Genomic DNA, 16,482 nt, shown 5'->3' on the forward strand with positions numbered 1-16,482 from the left:
AGGAGATCTCATGTTACATTGGACAGCATTTGTGAATTTGCTGTGTATTTATGACTTAATTCTGCAGACCTGTTCTACACTGTTCCCCTGTCGAGTTATTATTTCTGAGTTATCCATATTGAATAAGGATTTAGAACAAGAAGCAGATTGTTAAATGAAAAACTGTACAAATTCCTAACAATATAATTGAGAAGTTTTTGAAGAAACCTCTTCTGCTGCATATAGCAGAAAGGAAACTTCAAATTAGAATTCTAAGCTGTTTTACATATTTAATTGTCTTGTATTGTTGTTTTTATATTAAACTCCCTTCCCATGCCTGCCCACACTTTCTGCTTAAATTAAGTCTATGAATTAGGAGGTGTAAGTCATGCTACAATGCTGATTTACATATTTGTTGGTATATGATATTTATTATTATTATTATTATTATTATGGGGGGAGTGGGTTAATGTATAGACAGGATCCTTTACAGTTTATTGACTGCATGTTCCAGATAGAATCTTTTGGCTTTTGACTTATTTCTGTGTTTTGTCTGTTTCAGTGAACAATAAAAATTCTAGTTTTCTGATTGAATATCGACTTATAAATGTAGATTGTAAATTGAGTTGGCATAAATTGTGTGAGGATGTATTTAAGGAAAACATTGTAAATTTTGTATTTAAATTTGAATGCTAGAATATCGTATGTGAGGTTAAATTTTGGAGAAGGTTATTGCAATGTATGTGCTCTAGGGTAACAACCACTTGTATAGGTTTGTGCAGGTAACCATTTCTCTGAAACTTACTACTGTTCTGTGCAGGCGGTGGTGACTGGCACAACTCACCTGGTAATTACAGCTACGGTGGTAACTTTAATGGAGGATATCACCAAGGTAAGAAGAAGCTAAACTAAGTAAACTGAACAACTTATGTCATTTGGAAACTGATATGTCGTCAACATTCATTGATTCCCCTCTGAAATGGTTCGATGTAGCAGTTTCCTCACTGATGATAGTTTTCTCACCTGTCTATAATATTTTGGTTTAATTGTTTTTCAAATTTTGTTTCCCTAATCATAATAATGTTATTAATAAGTATTTATTACTTAATTATAGACACTCATCTATGTTTCTGTGTTCTCTTCTAATATTTCAACTTTATTTGTCCCTTTTTCCTTGTTTAAGCATTTTTTAAAAAAGTATTTACAACTACTAAATGGCTCCAAACTTTTCTCGTTTCTTATTGTGTGCTGCTGCTGCTGTTTTTATTTTTGTGTAGAGTTTGCAAATCTTTATTTTTTTCTGAATTGATTTCTAGATTGTTTTGTGCTTCCAAATAGCTTTATGTGTTTCCTATTGTATTTCATCAGAGAATGTTGAAAAGATTTTGGTTTTCAATGTCATTGAAATTTTTTAGATTATTTTTACATTTATGAGATCTGTTAAATTGTATTTGTTAAACGGGTGTGTGTGTGCATCTAGTGAACTAGGAATTTATGTGGTGGAATTGAAACTATTACCAACAGAACAAACTAGTTTGTTTTCTTTTTTCTTAAGTGCAAGCCTATTGCTTTTTATAGATTATTATTATTATAAGGATGATCACACATCATTTTCTCTTTTCACTAACTTGCATGGATGCACAGTCTACTAATTGCACCATTTTTTTCCCCCCTTGGTGGAAAAGCAGTATTTTATTTAGCACATTGAAATAAAGGAAGATGCATGCTTAACCCTTTAGCATTTCAGATCATTCTATCAAATGTAATACTTATTTATTCACATTGTTTTTGGATTATCATACATTATCTCTTGACTTAAAAGATTTTGATGATCTGGTTGCATTGTTGGGGGTAGGTGTGAGGGGGTCAGATCTGGTTAATTTGAACATAAAATGGAAGGAATAGTTTGGCCAGGTACGGCTGCTTGAAATGCTAAAGGGTTAATTTATATAAGTTATAGTATTTTTTAAAATTCTCTGTTTATAGTGAGCCTAACTTTTAACTAAGAAATACGACTTTTAGGTTGGCTGTTACCTACAAGTTTTAATTAGTATTTTTATTTAAATAAATTGTTTTGTATAATTTTTGTGTTGCTTGCTTTTGAAATTTTGCCTCTTAGTGCTTTTTTTGTGTGACTCAGTGTAATTGTTTTCCTCCAGTGAAATATTTTTTTAATAAAGACATTTAATTTCTCCAATTTTAGGTCCAGGTAATTGGGGAGGGCGAGGTGGTCACCCTGGTTATGGTGGAGGCTACGGATACCAAGGTATGTAGTAGTATCAGAAATTTAAGGCAAAATTAGATGATAAAAAAAAAAGAAATGTTTGTTTTGGTTTGTTTCTATCCTAGATTGGATCCCTGAGTAAATCTAGGCATTTATCCCTCTGATGTGAGTTTTAGCTCTTTTCAGCTAGATTATGGGGTATCATATTTAGGGATGCGCCCAATGCAATGCTAGTGGGTCGACTGTTCTTAACCACTCGGCAGCAGCTACAGAATTTCTCTCTTTCATGGTTCTTCATATACTTGTTCAGAATGTCACTAATTTGGTCTCCATCTGTCTGCTTAGACAATGGGATGCATCATTACGGCAAAAGCAAGTGCTAGAGACCCTGGGTTACCCAGACACCAGCATGGTCAACATGATGACTCAAGAAATACACCTGGCAAGTTATATATTACAGTTTGACTTTTTTTTTAACATTTTTTTTTTTTTTTTACATATATAACAACTTTCCATACTCGAATACTCTAAACCTAATATTTTTAAAGCCTCTTTGTTTCATCATTGGCAAATATTTTGGGGGAAAATATTGTTTTGGTGAGCATAACCTGATTCTCATGACATTGTTCTGAGAATCCACGTTTGCAGACAATATTTAAAGTGCTTCCTTTCTGCTTTTCTAATTCTTCTGTGTTTCTTTAACATATTGTTTTGGTTGTGGTTCCCCAAAGTCCACTTGTGAAGCAACACAATTTCTGGAATTATTCTATGGTTCCAATTCTAGACATTATGCTCAGTCTTGGTGTTGCAGCTTTTAGCAGTCTTAATAAAATTCCGTGGCTTTTGGATTGGATTCCAAAACTGTGCAGTATTAAATGCTGTAGCTGGGTTCTACAGCGCTTCGGCTTCAGTATTTCCATATTAATACCTTTGGCTTTGCACACATTACTGCTATTTCCTATATGATTAAACATTCTCAATATCTGTAGGGCGATAAATCACCAAATAAAACCTTACTTTGGAATTTTTGCACTAATTAGCCTTGTGGTGAGAATCCACCACAACAATTCTATGATTATATTAAATTATTAAAGAGCTGGATTATATCGTTAATTGATAAACATTTGGTTTGGCATTTAAAATAATGCTGGAGTTTTTTTTTGTTTTTTCTTTTCTTTTCTTCCTACTTTGCAATGTAGTGATAATAATGGCGTTGAGTTTGTTTGATTGGCTGCTATATTCCTCTTTTACGTGGTCCCGTGATTCCTACTGTAAATCTCACAAGGAATCTTTGTAATGGAAACAAATGATTGTAACAGTGCTAGTTCAACATGATGCTTGTTCTATTTGTGTTGATAGATGGTGTGTGTGGATATTTCGAATATATACACACAGTGAGATTGTGTGTTGTAAGGTGCATTCCACAAGTCTTGAGGCATTCATTTCAAAGACATAAAAGATTCCTTCAAAGTGGTGTCCAAGACCCTTGTCACAGCTTCTTTCAGCTTGGGGGAACAGCCAAAAGTCACAAGGAGCAAGGGTCTGGACAGTAAAGGGGATGGGTCCATGTCTGTCAAGTTTTTAGTTTTCAGGATGGAATTGGGCTGCTGCAGGTGCTCTGGCCTATTGTGAATGAAATCTCCTAAACTCCTTCAGTGACTACTTTTGGTCGACCATTTGGCCAGAGGAGACCTGGTGGATGTAGATAATTCCCTTACTGTCGAAAGAGAGGCTTGTGAGCTTCTTGTGCCAGTTGAAAATAAATGTTTGGCTCCTGCAATTTAATCCCTAGGCCATCTGGAGTGTGGGATTTTTGCAGTTTAACACGCAAGGTTTCGTCTCTCCCAGCCGTCTCCAAGTTGGCAGGTCAGCTTATTGGAAGTAACAATAGACTAAATTTACAAGAATCTAAGACAGTTCCAACTCTGCTTCTCCTAGAAAAGCCTCAACACTTCTGAAATGCACCTTGTTGGTGTTATATATTGTCAGAATCCCAGGCTAACATTTCTGGGTGCCAACCCTCACATGTTTCCAATGGTAGATTGGTCAGCATGGAGGCATGTTTCTGCAGCAGATGTGAATGATGCCGCTGTGTCTGTCCAGTGATGTTGTTTCAACATGGTACACAATGAGAAGACAAAACTCACACACACACACAACCTTTCCATGTAATTTCTGCCTGACAATTGGAATCGTGAGCTTTGGCGCCAGGTGGTTTTCCAAGTGAATATGATCCAACCACACAGCAGCAGCTATATCCATGTGTATGCCTTCGTTTACACACACACACACTCATACATGTAAACTTCGTTTGTAGCATGAATCTTTATTATTTTTGTTGCCTTTGATTAATTTCTATTTTAATTGATGTTTCTGCTCAGGTAATTATGGTGGTGGTCATGGTGGCTATGGTAACCAACATGGCTATGGAGGCTGTGGTCAAGGTGGTTGGAATCAAGGTGGTGGTTACGAAACCTTTGGAGGTGTGTAGCAAATTATTGTCATATTTAATTAATTGCCTTCATTCAATATATTATGTAAATTAAAAAAAAACAGTTTTCGTCTTTAGTTTTTCTATAAATTTCAACTATTATGTAGATTACTAACCATTTAATTGTAATTTCTTTTAGGTGGTTATGGTGGTGGTGGTGGTAACTATGGGGGCGGCTATAGGCGATGAGTCTGAAGTTGGCTTATCTATCAGGTAAATATTCCATTTTATGATGCTAGAGAAATAAATCTTGCATAAATTTATTTATTTCAGTTTTCAGCTGATAAAATTGAAGCGCATTAATTTTTCTCCTATTGATAAAAAAAAAATGAAAAAAAACATTGTGTGAATTGTTTTTTGTTCATATATACATGTAAATGTTTTTGCTTATGTGTATAAGTTTATAATTAAAATGTATGTAGATATCTGTATCATTATTTTAATGATGTTGTAAAGTTGAACATGGGGGCAGTGTGATCTCATCGTAGTTGGGAAATTTGGAGGGGCAGAAATCAGATGGTCATGGACAACAGTACTCTCTCAAAATGAAACTCTGACTTTGGGGTCTCAGAAGGTCACTTGCTGGCTCTACTGGACGCCATCTCAGTTCTACAAATGGTCACTCGCATGAGCTATGCTAATGATACCAAAGTATGTCAGGTAATATAGAATGATGTCGATGCTGTGAGCCTCCAATTTACAAATACATTGAATGCTGAAAAGAATTCCATGCTCCTCTGTATTAGCCCATAGAGACTCTCTAAACAGGATGGAGAGGATGTGGATGTATAACACTTGCAGGGTAACAATTAGCCTGGGGTAAATATGAGAAACTATGCATCGTCTCATGAACAATGATGTACAGGAGACAGTAGGGAACCATGTTGCTTTTGTGGGCTCACCTTTGTCTATTATTGTTCACAACTATAACTGCAAAATAGCATTAACCCGTTTCTTAACTATATTTATTAACAAGCTACATCTGTTATGTTTTAGAAAGTAATTGTGAATTTAGACAGGTTTTATAAAAAAAAAATTTTATTTATGAGCATAATATGGTAATTTTTGGAATACAATTTATCAAAAGGATTGTTTTTGTCTCCTGAAGCTAATTACAGGTAAAATTCATCAAAATATAAAATTATTAAAATTTTGTTTAAGCATCAGCATAAAAAAATGAGTCACTACCTAACATTCAATTGAGTATACAACAAAGTTTTAGTATATAGAATTCTGCAAATTACAGCTTATCAGTGGAACTTAGTACACATAAGACAGGTGTATGATGAGGGCGGAATTTATTTTTGAAGAAAATTAGAAAATAAAACGCATCAAGTGCAGTAAATTCATGTGTGTACATAAAAATAGAGAAACACTTTCTGATTCCCAATACAAATTAATCAAAATTTATCTCACATCTTACAAGTAAATTTGAAAACGAATCAAATGTGTGTGTGTGTTTATATATGTCATTCAATTACATTAGTAGTTGAATAATATTCTTAAGGCTGCAATTTACTCATGCACACCACCATTCAGTTCTTAACCAAATTGAAAAGAGGACTGGTCCTTTGCTACATTTTGGCATAAAAAAATTGAAATTTGATCCAGTAGAGAGAAGTTTACGTGAGAATTTGTAGCACTGTTATAGGAGAGTAAGTAGTGCCAACAATCAAAGATAAAAAATATACTTTAGTTTCAATGATAGAAGAAAACATGAAGAATTTCATAGTTTTGTTCCCATGCAACAAAAATTTGTATCAAAAAAGTTAGGTAAAATATCATGGAAAATATATTAGGAATGAAAGAATTGGAATTTAAGTATACTTAACTTTGTTAATTTAAAGACAAACTATATTTTAATTAAACTTAAATGGAGGAACTCAATTCGAGGAATTTCTTGGTATCAATCTCATGCAATGAAGTGTTGAGTGTTTGTTTCTCAAATTTGAGACTGATAACATAGTTCTATAAGGGGACTTTTATTGCACGTCATCGGCATCATTGGGGTAAGGAAAAAATTATCAACGACACTACTGACACAGTATTAATTAGCATAATAGCATAGCATGGGAAAATGTGAGCAAGAGAAATAATATTCTTAAGATTATAAGCCTGGAAAATACAGGACAAGTTATTACACTTGGAAAAGTTGAGGACATCTGGTGAAGTACAGAACAAGAACATTTTTTTACTTCAAATGTTGCAGCTAAGGATAAAATTTGAACATTAAGAATTATTTGATTTTAATTTACAAAAGTAATATAAATAAAAAGTATTTCTTTCTACTCTGAGCACAAGGCCTTGAAAATTTTTGGGAAAGGGGCTAATCGATTACATCGACCCCAGTGCTTAACTCGTACTTATTGCATTGACCCCGAAAGGATAAAAGCTAAGTTGACCGTAGCTTCTAAATTTGAATTTAGAACATAGCAACAGCAGAATATTGTTTCTCTTGCTTGCATTTTTCCATATATCATCGTTCAGTGACCGCCTTCCATGCTGGCAATGGGTTGGACAGTTTGCCAGGAACTCTACAAGTAGAAGACTGTATCAGACTTCTGTGTTTGTTATGGCATGGTTTTACAGCTGAATGCCAGCCACGTTCCAGTGCGGATTGGGTGCTTTTTAAGTCACCAAAATATCTTGCAAGACAAAGGACCTTTGAGAGGGGAGGAGGGCATTGCAGGAAGGGATCTGGTATCAGATGTTGGAAAGTTAGGTTAACAGTGGCAAGAAACAGGTGTCTGGCTGTGGAGGAGGTACAAGAACAATATTCCTAAAGATGCTTGGTTTTCTTCCAAGCATGTGGGGTAACTTCCAACTGTATTTTTTTTTAAATTTGATTGTTCACAGAACTGTTGTCGGAATCGTTTTGCTTTCGGGAATGGAAGTATCCAATTCATAGTCACATGTGGTTCTTGTGTTCACCTTGTATTTTGCAAGATTTGTATTTGCTTTCAAAATCCTTTTTTCATTCGAATTTGCTACACGGAGACCTGAAACTGGTACCTAGCGTTTGTCTACAGTGAAACATTTCATTCGTTGAGGTAGAAAAAAATCTCCCCAAATTATCAGCACTCCGATATCCTATAAAATAATGCCAGGTAGCACGAGTCAGTTGTTTACGTGGTGGCGAGATCCCGTTTTCCCATGTGTTCCAATGAAATTTGTACTGAAATTCTCGTTTAAATATGACCAAGTCATTCTGGGCAGGTTAGTAAAATGAGCTAAAATAATTTTCAGGGGGTTGATGATGAAAGTGTTATGGTATTGTAGGTCGAGAATCAGTCCCATGATGCCTCATGAAGGACATCTGAATGCAATGCATTATGAATCTGCGAGAGGTGAAGAGCATTGGTCTGTGGGAAGTTGTGCAGTGTATGTGTGGGAGATGGATCCTTGAAGTGATATACCAATCCCAGATCAGTATTGTAAAGACCTGAATGTCCCACCCTCTACTTACTAAATTAGCCTAGGGTTCAAGGCCCCACATCTTTCCAGTATCTGTCCGAGAAATAGGATGAGTAGAAGTGTATTCAAAAGACACTTGGATACTTCTGTCTGCACTTCTAGAAGCACCACTGTGGACAAAGTGGTGACTGCTAAATGCAGACTGTAGGCTTTGCCGTGAGATGGTCACCCAGATCGACTTATGAGATGTGCTGTTCTGGCCTGGACATTGTGCAGTGTAATCTGTCGCCAGGATATTCCTTTTAATGCAAATTTTAAGTAGCCAGAAAATGTGGATGGTTTGTCAGTGTTGGTTTAAGAGAATTCTTGTCGAGATCTCCGTAATAATGTATGACAGGGAAAAGAAATTTAACCCAGAAAACACATCTAAACTAAATGAATGTTAGAGTTGAAGCTATGATCAGTGACTGGAATCACTGCTGTAATAATTAGTTATCTGAGAAGAAACAGCAAACCAGGTTCTCATTAAAGACCTGCTGTAAATAAGTCCTTCAGAATTCAGACACCAAAGTGTAATTTCAAACCTCTTTATCCACAGATTTGCAATCTATTTATGACCTTACAAATTAAACCAGGAAAAGAGCACGTCTGTCTGTACATGTTTATGTATACAACCCCAAAGTGGGACTAGCATTCTTCACTGACCCGTTTCCTTCCTCTGTACATTTACTCCATCAGTAAACTCTTGAGAATATTCCAGTAGATACTATTCCCAAAGACTGAAAATCAAGGAGAACAATACTTTTGTCTTACCAATAAAGACCCTGTAACCTTCACAACAAATGAAAAAAATGTCAACTGTGAAGATATCCACCTGGCATATTACTGCCCCTGCTCAGGTGCTTTCTACAATGCATTGTCAGCACGGCCCAGCAGGTTCAAGGATTATAATTTGCCTGCTCCTCATCAATCATTTCGTCCACTGGTCATTCAAGCCGATGGTCTCCCACCATGGGGCTTGTCTTCAGTGTTGGTTCCTTTTTTCTTATTCATCAGTCTTTTGTCCCCTTCTGGGGATGTCAGGCCACCTGTACCACTCTTTAATCATGATCTTCATAGTGGAATATGGCTTCTGCTTGGAACCCATTATTTGTCAGCAGTTAATGAAAAAATGGGGGTTTTCCATTGTGTTCAGTGTGTGTGCTTAGGAGGCTGGATTCCCAACCATGTGGTTTCGGGTTCAATTCAAATGCTTGACAGTTTAGATGTCCATTAGTGTAGACCCAGGCCTTTCTAGTGGGTACAGCCCAATTACCCGTGTGGTCAATCAGTGCTTGGCTTGTTGCCTCATGATTGGTGGTTTGCAAGAGTGAAGGGGGGGATACTTTGGATGGAATTGCTGAGCCTGGTCATGGAGGGGTCAAAGAATGTCAGTGTATTTAGCATTTGTCAACCTGGAGGGAGTATTCTACAAGGCCTTGCCCTGTGGTTCTTGTTGTCACTGGAGAAGTTAGAATGTTTTTGGCCTGCAAAAGCCATACACGCTGTGTGCTGAAACTTGATTCTCAGAGATGTTGGCCTGCTTTATGCTAGTGCTCCCACTATAGTCAGGTGTCAAAGAGAGTCTGGAATCAGACAAGATCTCAATGTTGTCTTAGCAAAGATGTAAATGTCTGATGATGTTGAAAGCTGGAATGGTTTTTACCAGGTGGCTGCAGATTTGCAGGTTGTGGAAGATTTTACCAAAGACGGCCAGTCATTTGGTGTGGAGGCAAGAGAGTCGATCGTTTTGACGGAGCTGTTCTGCTCACTGAGGAGAATGACCAGTAAAATTATCTTGAAGAATGTAAAGATGGAGGCTGGGTCATTATCAAAAGTTGGCTGTGGTCGGTTTCTGGGACGTAGTATGAGGATTCCTTGTTGCTGGGGCAAATTCCTCATGAAGGATGTCCAAGAGATGGGTGGCTCTGGCAGAAGGCTGGTTGCCAATTGTGCAGTGGATGTGATACGCATTACTTTCTGATGGCCCCCTTCTACCTGGTAGTGCTTGGTATGTGGTTTATTACTGGTATCACTTCCCATGTGCAATTTGTAAGCTTTTTTTGTCACAGACATTGTTAAGGTTGCAATTGAGGGCAGAGATGTACAGATGTCGTTCCCATCACCTTTGATCTCTCCTGACCAGTTTCCCCACCCCAATCTAATCTCTACTTTTCTCTCCACCATCTTGTTTCTTTTTCTAGCTGGGGTGTGTGTATAATGTGCCCCCCCCCCCCCCACGTGTGAAAGGCAGATTGTATGATGCCTGAGCAGAAACAGCCATGCTGCATGGCAGTGACACCTCGACTGACTACCGAGGATGTGCAGGCGTTTAAAAGAACCGAAGCCAGTATGGATGGGTAGTGTCTGTGTGTTTTGAGAGGGAACTGCTGGCATTGGTCGTGGATGAGGACTGAGGCATCAGGTGGAATATTCGTTGCCTTTGTATCCTTTTTCAGTTAAGCGATCCTAATCTTGTGCCCTCGTGGGTGCCAGTGCTGCATAAAAGTACCCAGTACACTTTGTAGAGTGTACTGGGTACTTTTGGTTGGTGTCAGGAAGGGCATCCAGCCATAGAATCCATGCCAGGACAGACATTCAGTTCTTCAGCCTTGCCAGCCTGGAAAAGTTGACGTTGAACAATGACAGTTGATAGTAGCTCTATATATGGTTTGTTAGAACAAATTTTCAAAGGTTATTCATGGCTTTATCACCATTTTCCACCTTCGTCCTCTGATTCTGGTCTGTAGAATTTCTTTGTAGTTTTCAATATTTTTTTACTTGGCTATCATTATTTGTTTTGTTAAATTTTACCAGAATTACTACCAAACGTATCTACTTTCATGTGAACAATCTTGGTGAATTACTTTGGCAAAGTCCTTCTCCTCCCACCAACCCACTTGCTCACTGCTTTTTCTTCCATTGTTAACCCAACTCCCTGTCCTGTTTGTTATCACAATTCAGTCTTGTGTCTTTCATGATTTTCCATCTCTACCCTTAAATAGGTATTTCTTAATAAAAGCCCTAACAGACACAGTTAGCTAAGAGGGGTCTGTATATAAAACTGGGGTTATTGTATTTAGGAAGAAACTTCAGTGTCTGTTCTTCATTTGCTGGGAAATCCTGTTTCCCCTCTTTGTTTCAAATTGCTTTCTCTTTCCTCTCACCACTCCCATTATTAAAGTTATCCTCATTGCTAGTAGACAGTGTCTGACTGATGTAGATTTTGATGAAAACTTTTACAAATTCATTGCTCTAATTAATTTCCATGCTTTCTGTTCAACCCTAGGCAGGCTTATTGTATGCAGGGATGAATGGCAGTTTTGCTGGCTGGAACCTGGCAGCTAGCATTATTCTTAGTTTCACACATATTGGAGTCTGACATAACGGTACCAGTGCCATTTAGTCAAAAAAAAAAAAGACTTTTGGAGGCTCAAGTCAGAACTGAACTAGTTTCCGTCCGTTCACTAGAATCTTCTCAGTCAAGAACTTTCATCTGCTTTATTATCATTTTTCCTTCTCCCCGGCTCATTGTAAATTGCTGATTCTTTTTTTTCATTAATCCTAATCCTCTTCCTTCCATTTTACGCTTTGCTTCTTCTCTTTTCCAATATTTCTTAAGTTCCAAACTTTCTCGCTGCTTTATTAAGTCCCATTTTAACATTGTTTGATAAAAAGTAAAGATATACTAAATGTATAATCTGCCTGACAGATAAGCTCCTTTTCTCTTTTTTTTTTCTTTTTCTGTACAATGTAGTTTTTCCCATAAAAAATAAAAAGTGAGGAACTCCAATCATGTTTGTTACTTTATTATTTCTATCTTAGCTTCTCACGGCTGAAAAGTACATAGGCTGCTCAAGATACTTTTGTGGAACATGACCAATTGAGGTTTATCTTTCATTGGTGTTGCTGTGCTTGAATCCCTTTGGTGAGGAAGCCCTCATCCTGTTGATCAAAAGCAGATGTGATAACATCATCACTTTGATACTGGTTCCCAGCCAAGTGTTTTTCGTGTTAGGGAACAGATGAGGCCAGATCGGCAGAATGAGAGGAGGCTGATCAAACCAGTTCAGAGCCACAATCGTGCACAGCAGCCACTAAAGTCAAGGACTTGGGTGCTGTAGCATTGTCCTCATGAAGCAAGATCCCTTTCCTCAGTTTTCCTGGGTGATTGGTCATGATAGCTTTTCATAACCACCGCGGCAAGTTGGCAGAGTACTCTTTGTTGATGGTGTGGCCCTTTCGAAGGCAGTCAATAAACACAATGCCTTTTTGCACCCCAAAAACCTGAGGCCATCACCTTCCTTGCAGATGAAATGACCTTGGCCTTCTTTGGAGCAGTTGAGGAGGAGTGTTTCCCACTGCATGGATTGTCTCAAAATGATGAACCCAACACTGATGTTGGGTTAGGAAATGTTCAAGGATATCAGCTGGATCTGCCTCAGACAATGTCGGATTTCTCCAAGCAGAAACCTTTGTCATGCCAGGTTCCTTGTGCAGAATATTCTCAACTCTGTCTAGGGATATGCTAATAGCATTGGCTATTTGGTTTCTGGTCAATCACCTGTCGTCCATCACCATGTGGTGAACACGATCAAGGTTTTCCTCGTCAGTTATGAGAGATGTTGGGTTGTCTTCAAGACTCCTGAATTTGTTGCACTGGTGATGCAGCTGACCATCATCCCGTAACATAGCAACCATGTCTGCATGAATGTCCTACATTTCTGCATGTTTTTTAACAAGAAGAGTTGCAATTAATGCATGCAAGATGTCACACACTCCCTCATAGTCGGCCGATGGACTTTTCAACCCCCACCGTTTTTAGGTTTTATTTCTTGCAAATTTTTTCTAAATTACTGGCAAATTAAATTCCATAAGATTTTGCTTGATGAATTATAGAAATAGTTTGCTAGGAATATTTGTAGAAGACCATTTTTTCAGGTTTTGCTGAAGGGGTTTGGCAGTTGTGTGAGGATTGGTTGGGTTGTATTAGAATTTAGGAATCTGTTATTGCCATTTTTCTATTGAAGTGAAGCCTCTTTCTTTTGATGAATTACAAAATTTTAAAGAGGAAGGTCAAAAGAAAATACACTTTTCCCTTCTCTGGACAAGTGATATTGGGAATAATGTTTCAGGGCCAAAGCAAAGCTGGAGTTTTGACTTAACTGCCATTTGTCTTTTGATTGTAAAGCATTTTCTGTACAATGTCTGTGTGGACACATTCAAAATTTCTGTGTCAATTCCTGCTCTTAGAATTTGGTAATTCGTCTTTTCGGATTAAGGCATGGATTTGATAACCTGGCATTAAAATTGATTCAAATAAAGAGGGATAGAAGGGCATAAGTAATTTAAAATGGTTTCCTTCTTGTTTCAGATAATGTCAAAGTATTCTTTCCTCTCTCAGACCTATTCTCGTCAATTGCACCTCGTTTGTTTCATTTCACCTGTGATGTATTCCAAATGAATGCGGTCAGTTGTTGGATGCCCGTTGATGTTGTTTCCTCTCTTTCAGACCCGGTACTCAATGATCTCCCTCTGTTTTGTGTATTATACTCTAGCTGGATACGTGGTCAGTTCCAAACAAGAAGAAGGCCTCCTGAAACGGTGTATGTCTATGGTAGTTGGCAATGCCAGGCATGTGTGTCTGTCGTCCTGCTGTTCCAACCACCCTGCAGTGGAACAACAGTCCCCCCCGCACTAGAGCCAAACTGTCAACTTACCATCAACATGTGGTTCATAGGAATACATGCAGGGGATCCATTTAATACTGCTTAATGTCATCAAAAAGCAGGCAATCAGTTTGATATTGGTGAACTATTGGCATTTGTCTCGCAAGCAATTGCCGCTTGCTAAGCAAATGAAATTGAAGGGAAAAACTGTCAATTGAAAAACTGATGTTTTTATGAACCAGCTGGGGAAAAGAATTAAAACGACTGGTAATTGTTTCTTGGTCAGTCCAACCAACCGATGGAAGCAACATATTCCTCACCTAATGATGGGATTTTTGTCTCCTTGACAAATTGTTTGGTCCTGTACATAAGAGTGCAATTGTGCACTAAAAGACAAACCAGTTCCTCAAAAGACAACTGTAAAACTCTCTCATGATGACTGGAGGATTTGTCCACCCTGCGTCACCTCGTTCACTCATTCATTTTATTTTTATTTCTACGGATTCTGTAACCAACATTTAGTTTCCAATGCTTTCTCTTTAACTATTTAAATCTTTATATCTGTCTATCTACATCTTTTATATTCACACTCACACATTGTGTGTGTGTGTGTGTGTGAGTATACATATGTGCATACACACACACACCCGTTGGTTACCTGTGTGTCTGATATATTGAAGAGTTCTTCTGTTGAATCTTCAATATTGAAAAGAGGTTATTCAAGTCGATGCTGCATTCTTTGGCTTAAAGTAATCCAGCTTTACTTAGAACGCCGCACGTCCGGTTGGTTCTATTGCTTGACCTACGCTATTTCTTATCTTCGGTTCTATAAGTCTTCAGGCATAAGTTAAATAAGTTTCCAAAAGAAAATTCTTTAATTCCTCTAACTATACTAATATTTAGACTAATAATAATATTACAGTTTCACTCTAAATTATTCACTCTACCTACTGAAAATATCAGTGTGTCTTTAGGTGGGAAGAATTTCGCGTTGGAACATGACATACCTGCTGTGTGTGACATGCGCACGTGATATTTGTGGCCACCTTAGGAGAACGTTAATAGGTGTTTAGTGGTAGGGAGCGAACTATCTGCTTCGGTATGTGTTGTATATATTTTATATATACATGCATACGTATACACAAACATCATTAGAAAAGAAAAAAAACTAATTGTTGGTTCCAAGCCAGCTAATCCCACGCTGGTTCGAATAAAAAAAAATCGCTTTTTTTTTTTCTTTTTCATTTTTTTTTTCCCCCACAGTTTGAATACTTTTAACAAGAATTCACCTTAAATGATCGCTATTTTCCCCCATGAAAGGTAATGATTGTCAAGTAGTAGGTCTAATTAAGGGTACCTACTTAAGAGTTCTAGAAAAATATTATCAACTTATTAAAAAAATGAAAGAAAAAAACGCCACAATGTATTTTTAGACTTTAACTTGTCGGTATTCCAAACCATAGACAGTGGATTCATTCCACCTACTGTATTATTAAAGTACAACCGTTTCAAAGCCCTTAAGAGTAGAGGATAAAAGGACTATTAAGTGTCAAATATGTAACTGGGCTGATGGAAAACAAGCTAGCAAGTGAAGGATACCAGGAAATTATATTTAGATCTTTCACAAAGTTTTTAAATTACCCTTTAAAAAAAAAAAACCATTTGAAAAATAATTGCTGTATCGTTATTTCTTATTTTTAAATAAGTTTCGTTTGAAAAAAAAAAAACTCAAATAACTGCACTAACAGACAGTGTATAGCGATATGTGTAGCCATGTTTTATCTGGGGCATAGTACTACGAGTGGTCAACTATAAACTTACAGTTAAGGCCGTCCCTTAAGGTCTAGTGGCACAAACGGCTTCATGTTAATTGTAGTTGTACAAGGCTGATCTGAACGCTGCTTTCCGTGACATGTTAACACGTCTTTCTTGATTAACGGACGACATAACTGGGAGAGGAGGGGTTTTCTTTCTTTTTTTTTCCCTTCCTTTTAGTCTTGGGTTTTCTTTCATGTAGGTTCAGTTGTAAGACTTCAGTTTTTTCTGAAATTCAACGTTTCTTTAAACACTTCTGGCAGTCGATTCTTGCATCTGTCCATGAATTAGTTTTTTTTTTTTTTTTCCTTATGAACCATTTCTCACTCATGATTTGGTAAATAATCTGTTATTCATAGGATTAAACTCTGCTCTCGGTTAAGAAAGTAATCTACTCTTTGCCAACATGAGATGCGCACCAGTGCCCTGGTGATTATTGGATGACTTACTTGGTTGGCAACGTATTAAGAATGAAACATGTCATAAGAAGGAAAGCCAATTTAGGACGACACCATCTTTCAGATCCGATTTACTCTATTTAACATTGGTAGGCCAACATATCAAAGACATTGTCTTTTTTCCTTTTTTTCAATTTTAGTTTAGCTATACTGTTGCATGACTTCTACTGACATTAGGAAAAATGTAGGCTAAAATAAGGATGTATTGTTATACTTTAGCTGTACATCAAGGTCATACCCACCCTTTTAACCCATCAGTTTGTCTTTGTGAAACATGTAAGTGAAAAAGAAAGTCAATAAACCATAACATGTGTGTAGCAATCTTCAGAGTTTTTCTTCTTGGATGTTCTTTGCTTCTCACTTTTTCAACTCTTTTTTTAAATACATACCGAG

The 16,482-nt window shown here is 37.3% G+C and overlaps 1 protein-coding gene across 7 annotated transcripts in view; it reads left to right on the forward strand.

Moving 5' to 3' along the window:
* The window catches only part of LOC115213524 (heterogeneous nuclear ribonucleoprotein A3), a 19,490-nt gene extending 5,663 nt beyond the window's left edge, over window positions 1-13,827 (forward strand). For 3 of the 7 annotated variants that reach the window (XM_029782542.2, XM_029782541.2, XM_029782539.2), the window contains 5 exons: window positions 800-871; window positions 2,183-2,245; window positions 4,585-4,686; window positions 4,834-4,907; window positions 13,706-13,827. In XM_029782542.2, the coding sequence (XP_029638402.1) occupies window positions 800-871; window positions 2,183-2,245; window positions 4,585-4,686; window positions 4,834-4,883 (287 nt within the window). In that variant the 3' untranslated portion in view covers window positions 4,884-4,907; window positions 13,706-13,827. Of the gene's footprint in view, window positions 1-799; window positions 872-2,182; window positions 2,246-4,584; window positions 4,687-4,833; window positions 4,908-11,436; window positions 11,631-13,705 lie in introns of those variants that run through there. The other 4 variants (XM_029782540.2, XM_029782543.2, XM_029782544.2 and 1 more) reach the window with 4 other exon arrangements.
* The last annotated feature ends 2,655 nt before the right edge of the window (window positions 13,828-16,482 follow it).

This window comes from Octopus sinensis, linkage group LG6 (assembly GCF_006345805.1).
Source record: "Octopus sinensis linkage group LG6, ASM634580v1, whole genome shotgun sequence".
NCBI lineage: Eukaryota > Metazoa > Mollusca > Cephalopoda > Octopoda > Octopodidae > Octopus > Octopus sinensis.